Genomic DNA, 22181 nt, shown 5'->3' with positions numbered 1-22181 from the left:
TGAACATTTGATGTGCCATTGCAAGTGTTTGTGACCAGGTTCGTTGGTGAGGCAGGATATTTTCAACATTTGGCGAAATCCTGGTATCATCACTAGTGGCATAAATAGATAACCATGGCATATTAGGAATTGTAAACCAAAAGTCACCGCATTCTTTAATCAGATTGGTTAAAAAAACATGATCGAATGGTATTCGATTCCCGGAAATTGCAAGACTATTCACTGCGTATTGACACTTACAAATATCGCACACAATTGTATTGCTGCAGTGGTGATGTCATTCAAATCATATTGTGACGTGATGTCATAATGACGTCGCAAATGAGCAGTTCCAGATGCTACCATGAGAACCAGCTGAAACAGCCAGCTGATGACACTTCACTGCTGTACAGTAAAAGTCATGTTGGCCTTTCGGTTTACTTTTGTATTAACAATGTCGATAAACATCATGTGTTTGCCAATTTCCGGGTGTTATTGAGTATTTGAAGCACGGGAATTCATTTGTAACCGACGGCGTTAGCCAGAGTTTTCAAATGTAATACCCCGGGTGTTAATGAGTATTTGAAGCACGGGAATATTTCATTTGAAACCTCCGGTTAACGCCGTCGGTTCCAAATAAATTCCCGTGCTACAAATATTCAATAACACGCGGAAATTGGCCAACACATGATGTTTATCTCCTAATAGTATGATGGACCTTGCCTTAACGGATGTTTCTAATTATTATGGATACGATGTTGTGTAACTGAAGGACGAGAAGCTATGCGACCAAAATGAGAGCAGTCGTACCCGTGTACTTCCTGTACTCCACTGAAAAATGAAATGTCTCGTTAGTCCGATTGGTTTCATGTCGCTTCGTGTACTTTCTCGTTAAGTTTTCTTTAAAACTTGAATTTTCTACAAGTCTGTATTTTGTCGTTACTCCAATTAATTTCGAAATTTAAGTTTTTGAAAGAAATTTGAAGTAACGAGAAAAGTCTCAAAGTAACGAGTAAGTGAGTGAGTGAGTGAGTTAATATTTAACGACACATCGGCAATATTTTAGCCATATCGTGACGAGAACATCTGATATTGAAATGAAATTATAATATATGTATATTATAAAAAAACTGCCGACGAAGGACAGAAAAACAACTAGAATATCACAGATATGTATGTAAAACTAGTAATTAAATTTAAAACGTTTTAACTATAGGGGAAAAACAATACAGTATAAAAATGGGCTATAAATCGCCAATAACTGAAGGTAGATCACAATACCAGGGACCATGGGGTCTTACATTACTTTTGCTACCTGCATGGACCCTAGTTGGATTTACACCATCCCTTCAGCCATTGGCGACAGAAGAGAAATCTAGACATAAATTAAAAGCACACATATTCTACGATTAAAAACGTGGCAAGCCTAAATTTACTCTAAATGTGTTGGGACTTACGTACCCTCTCAGGAGGACTCAAAGTAACGAGAAAATATTCGAAGGAAAAAGTAAATACTGTAAATTGTCAACATTTTGAAAGAAACTTGAGAAAATACATGAATTTTTGAGCTTTAGAGAGAAACTTGAACTAATAAGAAAATATCGAAATAACGTCCCAATAATACTCGAAGCAACGAGAAAAAATATTTTAGCGGCGATGCAGTTGTCAAGCTCTGTTGTTTTTATCTCCCAGCCGCCTACCAGGTATCAGGGGCTCCTATGAGCGGCTTCGCCTGCTTCAAAGGCTGCTTCAGCTATGAACAAGGCCCCTTCTGCATCTCCAACGGCTCTGTCGTGTGTGACAGCTGCGTCAGGGACAGGATGCTTTGCCAGTAAGATATTTTACAACAAAGTTCTTTGGCCTTTTTGCCAAGGAATACTAACAATTGGTCAAACTAGGCTTCTTGTCGAGATAAACTGTTTAGAGTGCAAGTCCAACCTTGAAGCATGCCTCTCGAGCACAAGATCCTGGATGTCTGCTAACAAGCTGAAACTTAACGACTATAAAACAGAAACAATGGTCATCTCCACAATCTCAAGACAACGAAACCTTATCATCAAAGATATCTCCATTGGGCAATCTTCGATTCCTTTTTCTCCTCTTGTGAAAAACCTTGGCGTTCTTTTGGACTCAAACCTCAGCATGGACAAGCAAATAAATCATCTAGGAAAGACCTGCCACTACCATCTGAAGAACATCGGCAGCATCCGCAAAGTCCTAACAAAAGAAGCCACTGCCACCCTTGTGCGGACACTGATTTTATCCCGCCTGGACTACTGCAACAGTTTACTGTTTGGCATCTCTTCCTCTCAACTCCATCGTCTTCAGAAAATCCAGAACAAAGCTGCACGCATCATCACTCTCACCAGTCCTCGCTGTCACATCTCTCCCATCCTAAACTCTCTACACTGGCTCCGTATTCGTGAAAGGATTGATTTCAAGATTCTCTGCCTCACCTACCAGTCTTTCTACAACTCAGGACCTTCCTACCTTCAAGATCTTCTGACACATTACTCTCCAGAAAGAACCCTGCGCTCATCACAACAACTGTTACTTGCTGTCCCGAGCTACAATCTCAAATCATTTGGCTCAAGGACCTTTTCATATGCAGCAGCTTCTCTGTGGAACTCTCTCCCTATCGAGTTAAAATCATCTCCTTCCCTAAGTACATTCAAAACACGACTAAAGACTCATCTATTTCTTCGCTACAAGTGACTTCCAATCATCCGTACCTGCCAACTGTATATAGTTTTAACTTGAGCTCAGGAAGCGCTTTGAGCATATCTCTGTGACGTGGAAAGGCGCTATATAAATGGCCTATTATTATTATTATTATTTATCAGTAATTATACTGGGCAAAAATAGTTAGGGATATATGTAAATTTTGATATTATGAACAATGATCTATTTATTCATTGTCACACTGATAAAATATCAGCAATAAAAATACCAATATCCCTAACTTATTTTGTCCAGTATATATGAGAGAGGCCAAATTTCAACCCAGTATCATATTAGTTCATGAATCAAACTCATGGTTGTCTCTTTCGGGAATTTTGCGGATTCTAGCATAAATTTCTATCCGATTATATATCTCACAAGTAGTAGGTTATTCCTTTTGAGTTCAACGAGTTCTGTCTTGGTAGAATGACACGGGTTTCAAAACAGTCCAACAAAGTATGGATATTGAATGCTAGCAGGAAACACGCAGCAATAGAAGGAGTCGAGATCGACCTACTGCCCACAGGTCATACATCCCTGTCATTTTTGCCATCTGATTCCCATAAGGAGTTACACGCTGTAAGGCGGATTGCTGCTTCCACTATGTTCCCATGGGAATCCCCAAAGAAGAGTTATAATCATTTTTGGGAGTTAAGAATCCGTTCATAATCAGAGGTAATATGTTTGTTCGACGTGGCGACGTCCGTTCTGTTCTTTGAGCAATAGAACTGGACACAGTCTATCAAATTCTGCAAGGGGCGAGGGTGTTTGCCCAGTAGTTAAAATGTTTGCTCAAATCACATTGTTTGATTTTTATGAGGGTGCATGTCAAAGCCCATTTTGGATGTGCATCAGAACAACGTTTCCAGGAACTCGCTATAAAATCATACACATCTGAGGTCAATTGATCACCATATCAAACACACTATTGAAATACAACCATGAGTATCGTGTTCAACTACTATATCGGGATTTACTCTTTCAGGGACGTCACGCTGAGCTACAGGAACTGTAACAGCGCTTGTGGATTTTACTGATGATATGACGAAATAGCAGATCAATGTAAACTTGATGGCCTATTCACATCAATAAATCTGGCGCAGTAACTTCTCTGTTTTCTTTGCAGTTTTCTTTGTTTACATTCTGCAGCACGCATATTGTTCTGTGCATTGTTCACGAGTTCGATACTTTGAACAGTCTTACAACAATCAAAGCCAAATTCTTAAAACGATTTTAAAGACATTTTCGACCTTTTCAGATTTGATGCATCAGTGACCAAAAAGGTTTTGTAAGTGAACACTTGACCTGCTTTTGCATGTGTTTATGACACCTGTCACAAGTCACAAACACCTCGGAATCGTTTATGTACATTCTCAGTTATGTATAGAGAAAGGTTTTTGTCACCGCGTTAAGGGCCATATGCTTGCTAGTAAGATTTTAACTTCAAATTCCTGTTTGGCTTAGTACGGAAGCGTAGTAGGGCCACGGTGAAAATTGTTTTTGGTCTCACTATCTGTCACTATCTCCTACGTAGGACTTAGTATCTCCTACGTAGAACATAATATCTCCTACGTAGGACTTAATAAATCCTACGGAGGAGATACTAAGTACTAAGTCCTACGTAGGAGATACTAAGTTCTAAGTCCTACATAGGAAATACTATGACCTACGTAGGAGATAGCATGTCCTACGTAGCAGATAGCATGTCCTACGTAGGAGATACTAAGTCCTACGTAGTACATACTATGTCCTATATAGAACATAGTATCTCCTACGTAGGAGATAATGAAACTAAACATATTTTCACCGTGTCCCTACTTCGCTTCCGTAGCTTAGTGAGTCGGCTGTTTGAGAACTTATATGAGAGTCGTTCAGTAACTGAAGATTTCAATTCATTACCAGCAGTATGATGCGAAAAGCTAAGCCAACATTTTCCCATGCTGTGTCTCACTTCATGGGAATTGGCTATTCATCAACCACTAGTAATAGGACAGCAGATCTGCAAACCAAGAATTGATGATCTGTAACTAAAGAATTCAAGAAGCACAATTTAATGATTCAGTAGTGATGGTATGAGATACCTATCCCTCGTATCCCCATTGAGATTTTAGTCTCAAGAATGGGACTGCTGCCGTGAGTTGAAATGGTACAACGATCCTTTCGTTAGCTGCTTTGATTTCGAACAAAGATTTAAAAACGAATATATGCCTCATATGTGTACTGCAACCAGACAGTTATCTTACAATCCTAGTTGATGCTCGTGAGGTAAAATTAATTAGCAAGATCTATGCGCGAGAATGAACGTATGTGTTCGGCTGCATGTACTTGTCCGATCTTCTTTCGGTTTATATTTCTGGTTAAATGATCATATGATTCCACGTCACAGTTTTAAATGAACCCCTCCCCAGACATAGATATTACATTTTGAATATTGAATGTAAAATATTGAATATATAATATTAAATTATGTTAAGGATATGTTTAATCCGGGTTGTCCTTGTTCATCAGTTCATCAAGCCATAAACATGAACATGATATGTACACGATGAAAATTATTTGTATTTGAATTCCAGCAGTGGTGAACATGTTTTTGTATGCGTTGTCAGCAATGATGAAATTGATTTGTGTGTGAGGTCAGCAGTGATGAACATATTTCGTTTGCGAAGACGGCATTATTGAACATGTTTTGTATACGATGTCACAAGTGATTCTATGATTTTATGCAATATCAGCAGTGATGAACATGATCTGTATGCGTTGTCAGCAGTGGTGAACATGATCTGTATGCGTTGTCAGCAGTGGTGAACATGATCTGTATGCATTGTCAGCAATGGTGAACATGATCTGTATGCATTGTCAGCAATGGTGAACATGATTTGTATGCGTTGTCAGCAATGTTGAACATGATCTGTATGCGTTGTCATCAATGGTGAACGTGATTTGTATGCGTTGTCAGCAATGGTCAACATGATCTGTATGCGTTGTCATCAATGGTGAACATGATCTGTATGCATTGTCAGCAATGGTCAACATGATTTCTATGCTTTGTCATCAATATTGAACAGGATTTGTTTGTGTTGTCAGCAACGATGAACAAGCTTCGTGTTCCATATCAGCAGTGATGTAAATGATTTGTATAAAACTACAAACACAAATCATGTTCAGGCACATGCCATCGTATGTAATTCGCTTAGATGGATGCCCACGGTGTTAATCACTGGATTGCGAAGTCCAAACATCAAATAGCTGGAGTAGAGCTTCGTGTGGCGTTAAACAACAAACAAACACACTACCCCTAAACAACCCAAAACTAGTGACGGGCCTGCGGATACTGTGCTCAATTTAACTGCAAAGTAAATGCTCTCTACCGTCAGCACGATTTGAGAACAACTATTTCAGAGAACTGACTTTCATGCACATACCGTGTGTAGCGTCCACCACTCAAACAGATAATTGGAATGATGGCCTCGACTGTACTATATTAGACGGTGCATTGGGTGTTCACATACGGAACAGATACATTTCAAACAATTTAAGTCTATTTAGGCTGAGGTTCCCCTTAGTCATCTGTAATTTATAGGTCAAAAGTTGACGGGATGAGAGTGATGGCTGTTCAGTCGTGAAATGCTTTTCGAGGTACTAACACTGTCACTATTCAGGTCATCAGCTGGGTGCGGGATACATACACTGCAGTTGCCCTGATATACGCCCCTGATGTGCTCCACTAAGCTGCTTGTGACCTGGAAATAGAACATCGGATTACTTGCACTTGTTCCTGGTTTAGAAAAATGGAATTTGATACCTTGAAAGGCATGATCTGGTGTGGCTACCTGTGTTTGAGCCTTGCGGTTCTTTCCCATAGTAAGTATATGTTCAGATAGCCTGTTACTGTGCTATTTTCTCTCTGTCTTTGCCACCAGTGATTATATTCAAGCATGATAACAATAAATTAAGACGTTAATGTGTGTGTGTGTTTGTTAGTGTGTGTGTGTGTGTTAGTGTGTGTGTGTGACCTTACAGGTCAAGCTTACCCTTTAAGCGATATTCCGCGATTCATTCATAAAATGTATACGTTTATTTTGCCTTTTGGGTTCAACGGAATCAATTTTATGAGATCGAGACTGGTTATGTTCTGATCTTCTGATGTTTTGAAATTAAACGGTCATAATGATTAACTTTAATGCATTTTGATCCTTCCAAGCTGGGCTAGCATTGGTAGATTCTAGAAATAACTGTAAAAATTCAGAAATGATCTTCAGTTAAGGGCCAATAACAAGAGGATCGCGTGGCCAGGCTGTTAATTTGTTTGATTACTTGCTACCGTTCCTCGACGACGTGAACATTCTACGCTGAATTTAATTAACGGTCATATAGCTGCAAAATTGCTTTCTGGTTCGTCAAACAGCATTCACGCTCTAACTTACACTATGCCCTGGATTGGGACACCATCGGTTAATGGAGTCGCTATTTCCTGTGCGGAGTTTTGTTCTAAACAATGTCAGAATCCACATGGCAGGAGGTCTGCTATATGAAGAGTTTAAACTCTTACATACTAATCTGGTGTACATAGGGAAGTAATCGTTAGGGGAGTTTCTATTCGCTGTGCAAAGCAACCTACCACTCGTGAGTCAGAATGTCAGATTTTGGTTGATTCTTTTCCTTGGTGGCTCACCAAGTTAACAGAGCAATGTGGTAATCTAATGGATAAAGCGTTCGTTCGTCAAGCTGAAGCCCTGGGTTCGTTTCCCAACATAGGTAACATGTACGAAGCTCATCACTCACTAGCTCACTTACTCATCAATTGTTTTTAACCATCTTGCAATCGTTCTTCCTCTGTGATTAACCTCGACAGCAACATACATGTGATAGATATGCTGTTGCTTTTGCCAAACAGGATGGAACTGTATCTTGAATTATAGTGTCATATGAAATATACTTGAGTCAAACACTGTTCTGAAGGGATACTACGTTGTGTCTGAGATTAGGAAACCAAGGGACCAAACATTTACTTTATATAAAAAAACACAACGGTGTTTCACTGGATATACAAATCCTTCTCACATAACAATACAAAAACCTCTTCAGAGATGTTTCCGTTTGAAACCTGTAAAGTTTTGGTTACAGTCTCTCATGGCAAGGACGCAGAGACAAGCGCCTGTTACAGCGATGTCAATAGATGTGGTCAACATTACATCTCCTGTCCAGAAGGTCATACGGTGATAGTGACCAATGCCCGCTACGCTCATCAGTCAAGAACAACTACCTGCAGCAGAGGCAAGCTGTCCGCCTGCAGTGACCGCTATATCAATGCATGCTGTAGGCCCACCGGACGCCAGTGTTATAATCCTTACTCAGGGATTGATGCAGACAGGCTTCTTCGTTCCTGTTTGGGGTCCCGCACTTGTGACCATATGACGCCACAAACGAACCAGAATTGTGGCAAACTGAAACTGCCTGTGTCAACATTCTCTGTAGTGTCTCATCGTTGTGCAAAAGGTAAAATATTAAGTTGGTTTGTTGTGACTTTATTGTTTGACGCCGTACTCAGCATTATTACACGTCCATGTAAGATACTATAAGGGTAACGTTATTTTTCAGGGCATTATCATTTGCAGAAGCCCGAGGTCTTTCCTGAACTGCCCGACGATTTTATAGCTAAAATGGATAGAATTTTAATAAAAAAAAAACAAACAACGGTATCGGTTTTGAAACATGTAATGCTAACAACAGACGACGGAAGTCACTGACAAACTTATGGAAACGTCATAGAACAAAACAAATGACGTCACTATTGAGAGTGACGGCGTTCGACCTTGACCTTTGTCCATACTACCAGCCGCCATTTTTTTCGATGCTCAACAACGTTAGAGTTCCAGTCGATGTTTTCATTGCTGCATGGTGTAATTTATGGTACAATTGTTAAGGTTGGCACCGACAAGAAAGTGCATAATGGCACAGGTACTTGTGGCGAATGTGAGTCAGAAATATCGTCAATATTGAACCCAAACGAGCTGAGCTCCTTTTGACGTCACCTAACAACGCGCAATGTTAATGGCCCTTAGTCAAACAATTTGGAGCATTATCAAGTTACAGTGGCCCTCTCATTTCTGATAACATGCGGGCGTTTTAATGATAATTCCATCCATTTTAGCTATAATGCAATGCAATATTTTTACGGCAATATAACACTAGTGTAATACCGCTAGACGTATGACGTCATAATGGGTACAGTTATGACGTCACAATGCTAATACTTCTGTCACAATGGCATTAAACCTTGCTTGACACGAGGAAAGCTGAGAGTCATCACACTGTAGTCAGTTTTTATCAAATTATGTTTGAGAGTTATAAACAAAATACTAAACTCGCTTCCGTGAAATAACCTTTTTATTGAACTCGTGAAAGATTTAGTATCGCTCGTTTGATACCAAATCATTAACTCGTTTAATAAAAATGCCATTACACGGAAGGCCGTTTAGTATCCTCTGCATATTCCACCTTCATGAAGTCGATCTGTAAAATGACAAAATCTGGACCAGATAGTATAGCGAGCACTCGTGTACGTAGTTGTGATACGATGACATGTGTCAATTAAACTGGCGATGCTGATCACACGATCCCGTTAGTCCGTCTCCTAAGACAACCGTGGGACCAGCTCCAGGAGCAACTAAAAGCCCAGAGCTTTAGTGGTTTGGATCCCTTTGTGTTATTACTTTGGACGACGTTTGGACCATAACTGTTTACTATGATAACAAACACTCCACCTCCTGAGCGGGACGACAAGGCTTCTGGTTAAAGCGCTAATCATGCCGAAGACCCTGGTTTCGATTTCCCACGTGGGTACAATGTGTAAAGCCAATTTCTGCTGTCTCCCACCGTAAAACTGTCTCACTCACTTCCTGGAGGAATAAGAGTAGAATCCAGCATATCCCTTTGTCAATTTTCTGATTTTGTAATTCAATTCGAATTACTTTGTCTAAAGAAAATACCAAATATAAAACAGAATGGGTTGTAATATTTCGACCTTACTTTCGCTTGTATGCTTTGAAGCAATAAAGAAAAGACACAAAACACGGAAAACCGTATTTTCATATACACTGCTTTTGATGCAGAGCGTCCTGAAAGTTTCTGTCGATTTTGTGGAACGCGTATCAAAATCATGACATCGTTTCTTTGCTGAACCTATTCAAGGAACATATGTTTCATTTTACAGTTGTATTGAGAACAGTTTTCACAATAGTTCGTACTACTGTTAATGTATAAATACCATCAATTGTTGAACGCTTTATTTCACAAGGGAAAGACTTTGAATGCCGAATGTCTTAACGACATATTTTCGTTATTCACCCAGATAAACTTATCATCGGTTATGATGTCGAGACAATGATGACCAACAACATAATGTACTTACTCTATCGGACCCCTGCCACCAAAACAAAACTAGGAACAGCGAAGGTTTACGGATGTGACGTCACTGGACCGGAAGGAGCCAATGTCAAGGTCAGGGCGCTGGACGTTTCGATGGTGTCCGTGAATGGAGGACCTTGTTCAGGATTGGAAATAGAAAAAGATGGCGATGTGACTTTATTTTCTTGTGAGAGGACAGACCTGAGATTCTTGTCAACGCTGTATGACGGTGCTGTACCTCTTGCTCTTAATATCGTCGACGTAGGAGGGACCCCACCCCAGGCTGCTTGGGTCCTGTTGGAAGGTAAGCACGAAGGGTTGTTTTGTGTCATGGGTCACTGAGTGTGGGTATGATTCCAAATGTACCGAGTGGAAATAGCTATAAAATAAGCACCGTTTCTGACGGACTGTTTGCTTCAGAATATTTCGCGTAATGTAAGTAACGGTTACAATAACGATTTCAGGTTGAATAGGCCCTAAATCATATGAGAATCCTGGTTTTAAGTGCCCACATAAAAACACGAAAAAGACAACCAAAAAACCCTACTATGACAGACATTTGGAGGACGCTCAAATTTGATGTTACACCCTAATTTGACTTAAAACATATTTTCTTCAATAGAACACCTGACATGTCTTTGATCATGTTTGGACACCTGTTCTCGAACACCTGACATTAAAACCACTGAGTAGAGGTAGTTACATTATTTACAGTTGTAGTATAGCAGAACATCAGATTTCGTCCCCGTATTTATAAATTCAATATCTAACGTTTGAAGTAGTGTAAGATCTGATGAAATGGTAAATTATATAGTATGTACTGGTTGCAAGTCTATTGCCATTCGCTATGGCTCGAGTTGGGTCTTATTTCCCGTGCCTTGATTTCACAGGAATATTGGTAAAAGCAACAGGCAATCATACAGTTATATAAATGTCTTGTGTATACAAGCATAATGAATGTCAACAAAAATATAAACACACACTGTACTTCCTGAAAAGGAACTAGGATCCATTATTTCCTTTCCCTTTTTTTGAGTTTGATACTAGCGTTCTGTTTGCCTTTTTCTGACTTGAATCACTAAATGATCCTAATTCATATTACCCATACTATTAATGAAATATATATTTTGCATTTAATCTGTAATCATTTGGACAACTACGGTATGACGTAATCGGCTTTGTTACATGGTTACGGACACATTGTCTAGTATTTTATATAAAATCATGTATACAATGAAAACGAATGAACCAAACATATATTCACCTCTTATCAATGTAGTTAAAACAATTTTGGAATGTTCTGGATATCTCTTACAAGTAAGATTTGGCTGAATATTATAATAATATTAAGTCTATATCATGTAATCAGTTTATCAACACTGGAACGAATGTAAATCAAATTTTCTGAAGGCCACTGTTATAATATGTTTAAGTCATCTCTATACGTTGAAACCTATTTATTACACATCCCATTACAGGTACGCATTTGGCTTACCTATTAGAACTTGTAACCATTAACTCCCAGGTAGATGGTTAATATTATCAAAGAAGAAACATTATGCACATTGTGTAAAAATACAATAGGAAATGAACTTCACTTCATGTTATATTGTCCATATTTAAGAAATGTAAGAAATCCATTCCTACCCAAAAAATATTGTAATTATTCATCATTAGAAAAATGTATATCCCTAATGTATTGTATGCATAAAGCACTACTGTTAAGAATAAGCAAGTATGTGAAAACTGGTCTACGTATATGCTCCCATCAACAAACCTCTACATTTGTACTTTTCTCTATGTCACTATTCTGATCTTCATGAGAATAAACCATTCTTTCATTTCATGTACCTTCGTGCCTCGACGGCGTGTTTGGTCAATAATAGGTTTCAAATCAGTATAACAACTTGTGATCGATAAAACTGATTGGATCCCCGCAACATTAAAGAAGATAATGTAAAAAGATTTTTATTCAGCCATTGTCTGGAGGCATTTACCAATACAATGTATGTATAATTATAGTTAATAAAATGGAAAACCGGATTCCTATAAACACAAAAGTATATGTGGTAATAGAGTTGCAACTTTGAGAGTATGTTTCAAGTTATGGACAGAGCAGAGTGCTCGATATGCTTTTCTACAAAACACTCCACTGTTTACGTTTCTGTCAAGTAGCAACACCAATGTTTTATGTCCAAGTTGCTGTGCTATACTCTTTTAATACCTGCCGAGCAAGTAATAATGGTGTGTCGACAAAATTCTTACACACAATTTTTTTAAGGTTATCATCCAAAACTGTGTTCCACAGGACATATCGCTTGTGTGAGATCAAACGATATCTCCTAGGAGATATCGTTTGACAGTAGATTTTGTACAATACCCTGACAATGCTATGACGTCATGAGCATGATGACGTCACAATGCTATGACATCGCTGCACTGCAAGTCTAATGGCAGAACGGTGGTCAGAGATGTACTTTTTTTAATGAAAACTAACGAAGAGCGATTTTTGATGATAAATATACTACCCATCAAAAGTTTAGACTCACTTAAAGCACTCACTATATGTTATGTATATGTATGTGGTTACATCGAAGATGAATTTCTCCACCAACTTGGGGGAACCAACTGAAAACCTTATGCAGATGAATTGCACAAGGATGATGCTTCAAATTGCGAAAGGCATGAGCAAATGTCGTGCGTGTGAACAGATGCGTTTTGGTGTAAAGTTTTGTTAAGAATTCGCCAATTTTCACAGATTTTAATCATTTACTGAACTCATGACAATAATCTTTTCAATGTTACGAATATGTTTTACAATACACCAGTTCATAACTAAACAGTACCTTTAAACAGTATGGAATATTTTGCAAAAAGCTAGTTTAGAACAGTGGACAAGTAAGTGGCTACATTTACACTAGTGAGTCTAAACTTTTGATGGGTAGTATAGAATCTCACCCTTGTGTCTTCTGATATCAAATATATCAACCACTCGTTGATAAAAGTAAACAAATTGTAACTTTATCAACTCGTGGTGATATATTTGATATCAAAAGACACTTGGGTGAGATTCTCTATTTATTACCGGTGTTGCCTTAAATCTGGTCGACAACAAACACTTTCTCATTTAATGCCGCTTCACTCAGTACATGGTCAATGTGTCTACGTTGACAGGAAAGAGTTCGGTTTGCAAATTCAACTTAGCGCAGCTGAATATATAGGTAACATATTTCTACACTGAAATATTAGTATATTTATGTCACGAGAAACTAAAATGTAAACGTTTACTGGCGTTTCAGGTGGAGGGAACATTACCGTTGATTGTGGCAAAATACGAGAGACACGGAAAGTTCCGGTTTCTACGTCAACAACAACTGGAGCATCTACCTTGACATCGACGCAAACAACATCAGCGTCCTCTACCACTCAGTCTACACAGTCAACGACGCCAACCTCGATATTGGGTGTCACGTCAGCAACAGGTGAGGTTAGGGTAGAACTGATGACAGTGAATGTTTCTCATCTCAGTTGATATCGTCAGACAACACCATCTCTGAATAAAGTGGTAAAGGTCACGATTGGTCCCGGGTCCATGCAGGAAGCAAATGTACTGTAAGTCCCCATGGTCCCTAGTATGGGGATCTACCTTCAGTTGTTGGCGATCTATAGCCTACTTTTATATTGTCTTGTCGTGTATGGTTACAATGTTTTAACTTTAATTACTAGTTTTAAAATTTATATCTTTGATAGTCTAGTTGTTTTACTATCCTTTGTTGACAGGTTTTTACCTATAATTATTATCAGTATATAACTTGATATAATCCCGATATGGTTGAAATACTGCCGATGTGACTTAAAATCTAAACTCACTCACTCACGATTGGTCCCAAATATGTGGTCCTTATAGTATTCTGGATTTCTTCTTTCTTGTGTGTGTTTTGTGAGTTATGCTGCTACCAAACCTAATTTGACACAGTATGATAGAAGTGGAGATTCACTCAAACATTGTGTTCCTGTGCAGTGACTAAAGTTGCTCCATTGGGAAAAAATACACGTTAAACGAGTAACAGTTTCTGAAAAGATGATATCATGATTGTTGTATGATCATTACCATCGTGTGTTGTTTACCAATAAATATCATATACAGCAACTACTGTTATCACGAAATAACGGGAAAACTAAATTTAGTTCGTTATAGCCGTAGTCTGTTGCTACACATCATTAACATAGCATAAACAAGTGCATAACATGTGAGTTGATTAACCAATCACGGTCTCCGTGTTCCATTGTGAATCCTTTTAGGTTTTCCATCATCTCATTTATCCAAATATTTTCATCAGTGGCCAGCACAACAACAAGCACGCCTTCTCCAGCAACGTCACAGACGTCTGATCCGTTACCAGAAACGAAACCAGAGCAGGATTCAACCTCCGAACCGAGGAGCACGAGCGACGATACGTCACCAACAACCCAATCCGTGACGTCAGAAGCTAAACCAAACCCAGTGCTGAAAACAGATGGAGGTGCCACTGTGGTGAAATGTATGTAGAAGTATCTCATTAGCCGTTTTGTGTCTCGCTGTCTTTTAATTGTACTGTTTGTTGACTGTCTTGAAGATATCTTATCACAGCAATTAATGAGTAAGGCAACAATGTATTATACTATGCCTGTGAGGAAATAGAACCATTGCAATTGGACACATTTTAGTCTGTCGTTCTATAACCCAGACATCGTTGCGTTTCTCTTTTAGTTTTTCTTCCAAGTTTTACTGCATGGAATCCATGGAACCGGACATTAGATATTGGTGTGTGTGTGTGTGTGTGTGTGTGTGTGTGTGTGTGTGTGTGTGTGTGTGTGTGTGTGTGTGTGTGTGTGTGTGTGTGTGTGTGTGTGTGTGTGTGTGTGTGTGTGTGTGTGTGTGTGTGTGTGTGTGTGTGTGTGTGTTTTGGTTTTGTGATGATGGTCGGGGGCAGGGATTCTATCAATTTTTCAGCTGGAGCTGCGAAAACAGATGTCTTTTTAATTACTTGAAACTGTCATTATTTCTAAACAACACTTTACAACAATGCTTGACATCATGGGCATCGATCTTTACGAAACGTTGGCATGCATCAACCATGCATGGCAAGGCATGACCAAGCATGACAAGCCTGGTCAAACTGGCTGACTGGTTTCATGCATGTCATCGATTCCCAATGGGCAGACCGTTGGTCATGATGTCAGTCACTGGACTATCTGGTCCAGTCTCGATTATGTTTAGATCAACGTCATTTATCTAGAATAGAACAAGCAACAAACATTTGTGACAAACAAAGTCGTTTCGACAGCCTGAATATTGTCTGGAACATTTTTTTAGTAACTTTTTTCATAGAGTTTGTAATTAGTTGCGCAAATCAAGTTTCAAATGTATACATTGTTTTGTAAGACAGTAAATTTTCATTTAATCTTTGTGTCTTGTCTATCTTGTCTTGCAGCCTCTGATTCTAACTCCGCTGCAACATATGGGGGCATTGCCACTGGCATCCTGCTGTTAATCCTCCTCATCATCGTCATCGCCGTCCTGTGCTACCGCAGGAGAAGGTCAGGCTACTATGTCTCATTACTACGTAATGCCGAATGTGAAATTCCATACCCCACAAAGACAACTTTGTAACAAATGGGCATACCATGTAAATGAGTACCAGTTGCGCGAGTCAGGTTTACCACGAATTTGAACAGTAAATTTGCGAAAATCGCTGCTTGAGAGCTGGATGTGGGTTAAAGCTTGAACTGATGTAGGTCTTAGACAGGCTATCCTTTTAATGAAACCCACTGAGATGCTGACAAATCCATGACCATACTGTTAAGATCCGGTTAGAATTGGTCTTCAGCAACCCAAGCTTGTCGTAAGAGGCGACTGACGGGTGGTCAGACTCGCTGACTTGATTGACACTGCGTAGAATGATGCTCATAATGTTGATTATTTACAGACCGCCGCCATATAGCTGGAATATTGCCGAGTACGGCGTTAAACAACAAACAAACTCCATCGGGAGGCAAATCGCTACACAGTAAATTACCTGCCTCCTAACATGTTCTTGATAATGATGATTGAATAATTGTGATATCATGATCTGCAATTTTTGTCATCAGGGGTAATTGTTTCTCTTAATATTCAATATTCTAAATTAAACATAATTGCATAATGGGTCTCGTCTTCAAATGAATCCCACTGTTCCCATGGAAATTGTTTCGCTTTATAGTGGGTTAAACGATGGTACAATTATTGTCATCTGATGTAGATTGTTCACTCTGGCGAGCCGCGGTTTACTAACAGAGGTGAAGGGCATTCACAAAGGTTATTACTCATGACACCAAAGGCATGACCTTTGATTACTAAAACAGGTTGATATATGCGTTGAACGAATTTAGATTACTTTAAAAGTATGCATTACCTTACATTAAGGCATAGCTGATAATATAAAATTAATGATATTGTGTACGCTATATATTTTTACTGAAGTTTCTATGTAGACCATACTGACTGACTGACTGAGTTTTACGCCGCTTTTAGCAATATTCCAGCAACATCACGGCGTGGGACACCAGATATGGGCTTCACACATTGTACCCATGTGGGGATTCGAACCCGGGTCTTCGGCGTGACGAGCCAACGCTTTAACCACTAGGCTACCCCACCGCCCCTATATATACCATACAAATAATGAACATGCTATACTCAAATGACCATATTTCATATATGCAAGAGCTATGTACTGTAAAATTGCAGTTTTGTTGAGGATATGTAACAGGGCGGTGGGGTAGCCTTGTGGATAAAGCGTTCGCACCTGGGTTCGATTCCCCACATGGGTACAATGTCCGAAGCCTATTTCTGGTGTTCCGAGTCGTGATATTGCTGTACACACATGCATACATACATACACACTAACATTTGTATAGCGCCGATATCCAGCTCAGCTACTAAAAGGCGCTTTGTTTCGTCCCTCGATCACTGGATGTCAACCTCAACGGCACGTCTTTTCATCAATCTCTACTCCCTGGGGATCATACAACTCTTGCAGCCACTAGGCGCACCGAGTTAGTGTGGTTTTCCCATCCTTACGAGGTACCCAACCACCGCTGGGTGGACTGGAACACATAGTCACAGTACTTTGTCCAAGTTTACTGCACGTTGCTGTACCCGCAACTAGGTGTTTGCACGTATTCATATGGCCACCATCTGGTCACATACCAACGGATTCGTGGGTTTTGTTAAGTGCATAGGGTTGTGTACTGTACACTAGGGGTTGTGACAACACTGAAAGAGTCTGCACACAAAGTTGACTCCAGGGTTTTTACACCTGGTCACAGGGGGGTTCGATATTGCTGCAGTAAGGCTCGCAGACTGTTACGCATAGTCATCGTTAACCTGTTGCGAAGATCGATGTTTTTGTTATAAGACACTGGATTGTCTTGTCCACATACAATCGATGAATTACGCATCATGCTTTTTACAGTCAAGGCGAAACAAGCATACAGCTCTTGAGTGGTTATTAGGGCTGTGTATCGGCAAAGAACTTGCACTGCAGTATATTGCGATTCTGGTACCCGTATTGCGATACGTATTGTGATATACCGAGAACTTGACAGTGAGTGACACTAATTTTACATGTCAATCCTATTTTCGACATTCAAAGTCCCTAAACATATATGTTATGGTTCTGATAACAGCAATCTCAAAATTACGTTGCATAGTCAGGGATTCTATTTCCTTTTTTATACATTTTATAGTATTACAGTATGCCGTTTTGTCATTGAATAATGAAGGAAAAATTTCTTGAGAATGGTAGTCCGTGTAGATTTTGATTTAAACCCTAAAGATAATCACAGAAACTTCATATATGTTCTTTACCCAATGTACCGGTGCTCAGGAAAAATATTGCAATACGTATCGTTTAACAAGCGTATTGCGATATACCGGTATACCGTTAATACTGTGCAGTCCTTGTGGTTATCAAACGTATGCTGTCCCTCTTCATTTTCGCAAATTGCAGAGTTAGGATTTGATTTAGATTGTCTCTGAACACTCCTCAAGACCTAATGCTGTAACCATGTTTTCTTTCAAGATACAGGCGTTACCGAAGTAGAAAGGTTGAGGAAGAACGCAACATTCCCGATGGAGAAGAACGTTCGTGGGACAAGATGGACGGAGACAGAGGAAGAGACGACACGTCCAAAGGAGGACCATCGCCAGGTCAAGGTCACAAGGGAAGCAACTCCAGCAATAACAGCCCTCTGAAAACTCCAAGCAGCCGCAGTGGAGGCAGGCAGATAGGAAGGAAAGAAAGGGCACTCCTTGCAGCCTCGGAGGGCGGCCCAAACACGTCACCGCCCAGAGTAAGCCAACCAAGGGACTCAGATGGGTATACAAATGCTGGAAAGCCTTATAGCAGTTCCGACAGTCCTTCGGGGGATTTTTACGACAACCCAGGGTTTAAGACAACAGTTGAAAGCGTAAAGATATTTTGATAGTAAACAAAATTTGGACAAATGGTTGTGTAAGGTAGGAATATGTCTGGTTAGTGCATGGAAGGAATATTTGTAATATTTTAGTGTCTTCATGTGTAAGATGACAATGCCTAAACTCAAATACGTTTATCTGATATTAGTGAACGCTACAGCGTTGCAATGATTTGAGGACATCCCATTAGTTCGGCCAGACCGACCTTTCAGAGCGTCGCTTGCAAGATCCCGAAGGTGATGGCATCTGTTGTTCAATCATGCAGTTTCGAAAAGGTTAACAGGGGCATTCCGAACGAATCGAATGTTTCCCACATTTGAAACCAACGAGACGAGAAATACTATCAGAATTTCCAGCTTCCTATGAGTCATTTCAGAATATTTTTGTGACGTTTTCGAATTTTGAGTCGAGAACTTTGATCAAATATTTCTCAAAACTTTGTCTGAAAAAGAAGTCGTCATTTTGAAACTAGTGCCGAAAAATCGCCCTGCTTTCTGAGAGGCTAATTTTATTGAACGGTCCACGATTGGCCTGACGCTACCTGTAATTGTTTCTTTTTAGAACAGGATATAACAGGATATGTACTCATGTCATCATTACACAGGCTGTAGTCTTTGTTAATTTTGAATGGTTCGTTTTTTATCAAGTGCGTGTGCATTAAGACAAGTCAAAATATGACATTTACGTGTAATTAATGAGGTTTTAGTTTCGTTACTTTACCACAATTGGGTTTCTCTTTAGTATAAGCTTACATTCTTGTTTGTGATTTTCCAACAGCCCAAATATACGGCGAACAGAGACGTGAGTCATCAACTCGCTTATATTTTTTTGACGAAAAATTCGGTCATCACTGTATTGTTGAAATATTCCTGATAAGTGTTATTTGATCATACACACAACACGTGCAAGATGGAAATGACGGAAAGGATAATTTATTGTCAGTTACATATAGGTATCAAGGGATTTTCCAACTGTATGTCACAATTTTCCACTGAAGGGCTAGTTGAGTAGCTGAGTAGATATCAAAGCGATCGTTTGTCAAGCTGTAGGCCCGGGTTCCACTCCCAACACAGGTACAATGTAGACAATTTGTGTCGTACCCACTATATTGGCACATTGAGGAAACTCTCATTCTCTCACTCACTCGAAACCGTTTAAATGTCATTTCAAGTTGGATATTAGGGAACAAATCTGGCGCGTTAATTGTGAGAAATGCGCAGATGGAAGTTCTTGTTGGTATCATCTACGGCATGGCATAGTTAATGGGGAATTATAGACTTTATCAACAGAAATATGTGGCCAATTGCGAATATAGGAATGTCTGAGCTTGACTCCCACAGGTGTCCAAGAAGTTTGATGCCAGCACTAAGCAACAGTCAAGACGACACTGTCTTATTTCCTACGAATATGGCCTGAATACATTATTCGTGTCGTTAAAATATACTGAAATGGGGTAACAGTGCTACATGCTTTATTCATGTTACTGAAGTATTTTCTCATGGTAAAACCGAAAACTCGAACACAATGTCGGAAACACGGGGACGGAATTTTTCACTTTTTCATCCTCAGTATATATCTATGAAAATAGGAATTGAATTTTATAACAAAAAGGACAGGAACTTGCTACAGCGTGGTGAGCTTCTGGCCAAATCAGTTCCCAGAATTTTATTGTGACGTGTTATTTTTTAACAGTGGCAGGACACAATGTGAGCTGACAATAAGTTGGTTTGACGATTGTGGTCAATATTCAGTTCACAATGCAAATAAGATATGCATAAGCCATACCTTATCATATGTACACAGCGCAAATATATATACGTATATTTCATCCAGTATCATTAGCGAGTCCGTCAAATTGCCTTGAACAATATGTACTGTATATAATATATCTCTATAGATTCACAGCATATGACATTCATCAAAGGAAATGCATTACTAAATGTTTCAAACTTGTACATATATATGCAAAAGAAATGCAATATTTTTATAATACACATTTATCGTGTAGACAGCGAATTGTTTAATAAATTTGTGTTTATACATTGTTTATGAATTGATTAATCTTACAACAAACACTAAAGTTTTATGAAAATTTAAGACACGGGTATATACTTCGTGGTTGCCTTGTATTATCCATTATCCATTCATAATGTTTTGGCACTGGTAGCTGTTTCAATGGAATCTGTTTCGAGACTGGTTAATCTCTGTCATTGACGTTTTACATTTTGTTGTGCCTTTTATAACATTGTACAGAACCAGACAAACGTAACGGAGATGACTAGATGATACAGTTGGTTACAACTCGACATGAATCATATTTCTTTCTGAAAAAGTAGACCCGTGAAGATAGAGGTTTTACGATTGCATTTACAAAATAAATTCTACTTTTGTCTGTTTTTCTTAAAATTATGGAAAAGGTTTTGTAGATACTTTGTCGTAATTGATTGTATTTTATTTTCCATCACAAGGGATAAGTACTTCAATGTCAAAACAGTAGGGGATCTTGTTAACGTCAACTATCATTTAATACTTGCATTTTAAAATAAATAGAATTGTTACGTAAATTTTGATATATGGTTTGTTAATAGATAAATGTTTTAAAATTGGTAGTTTAATTGAGCAGCTGTGATTGTGAGTGGCTGTGTCCTCACAGGGGGTTCAAATATTGTAAAACTGAAACATACCAATATTTTCAACCGTAGAATATATGTTACTTTAATTTATGGCTAAATTGTCTAAACTTGCTGACAGGTGAAGGAATGGTATAAATCCAGCACGGGTGATCTACCTTCAGTTGTTGGCAATCTAGCCCGTTTTTGTATTGTACCGTTTAAGTTTGAAATAGTGTTCATGGCTATATGTGTAAGTATAAGTGTACATTTGTGAAAGACATTATGATAGTTGTGGTAGTTATTTTACTGTCCTTCGCAGACATGTAAGTATATATTAATTTGTTTTTATTTCATGTATACATTAAAAATTTACAACTTTCATAGTCACGATATGGCAGAAAGACTGCCGACTGCCGATGTAACTCACTAACTCACTTTATCCTCAATAACGTACTTTTTGCATCTGATTGTCTCTTTGAAATAGAATCTTACAATACCCCTTGATGAACGACTCTATACACAACCAAACCTTACTCCATTGGCGTTTAAATGCCTAAAAGAGATGCTTGCTTGGAATACTTTAACAAATAATAAAGATATATTCACAATTACGTTTTCCGCTAGTATATCTTCAACACATGCAGAGTGAATTATGTCTGTAAAAGATGTTCAAATATGGCATAGTAGGTTACTAAATGGGTTTGTTTCTTTCACAAGATAAAAATATTTAAAAAACACACAACAAAAACACAAACATGCAAACACGTCACGATATTCCTCTAAGACGAGAAGGAATTATGTCTTTGCGAAAGATGTTCAAGTTTGACAAAGTAGCTTTCTTTACTGTCTTATTTCCAAAGCAAAGTAACACATATTATAAACAAACAAACAAATCAAAACAGTTTAGGTCATACCTCACGTGCATTCGCACTCCCAGTTGAAGTAATTTCTATAAATACAGC

The 22181-nt window shown here is 38.8% G+C and overlaps 1 protein-coding gene across 2 annotated transcripts; it reads left to right on the top strand.

The window, feature by feature from the left end:
* Nucleotides 1-6056: 6056 nt before the first annotated feature.
* LOC124257965 (mucin-5AC-like) lies at nucleotides 6057-20650 on the top strand. 2 transcript variants are annotated; one of them, XM_046692041.1, is made up of 7 exons: nucleotides 6057-6561; nucleotides 7825-8196; nucleotides 10052-10411; nucleotides 13407-13589; nucleotides 14448-14648; nucleotides 15582-15687; nucleotides 18219-20650. In XM_046692041.1, the coding sequence occupies exons 1-7, from the start codon at nucleotides 6489-6491 to the stop codon at nucleotides 18613-18615; spliced, it is 1692 nt and encodes a 563-aa protein (XP_046547997.1). In that variant the 5' UTR covers nucleotides 6057-6488; the 3' UTR covers nucleotides 18616-20650. The 2 variants fall into 2 exon arrangements, with proteins under 2 accessions (XP_046547997.1, XP_046547996.1); XM_046692040.1 differs by having other exon boundaries at nucleotides 18213-20650.
* The last annotated feature ends 1531 nt before the right edge of the window (nucleotides 20651-22181 follow it).

Source organism: Haliotis rubra, unplaced genomic scaffold (genome assembly GCF_003918875.1).
Source record: "Haliotis rubra isolate DU_JTF1 unplaced genomic scaffold, ASM391887v1 Scf68, whole genome shotgun sequence".
Lineage (NCBI taxonomy): Eukaryota > Metazoa > Mollusca > Gastropoda > Lepetellida > Haliotidae > Haliotis > Haliotis rubra.
This window is presented reverse-complemented; position numbering and strand designations above follow the sequence as displayed.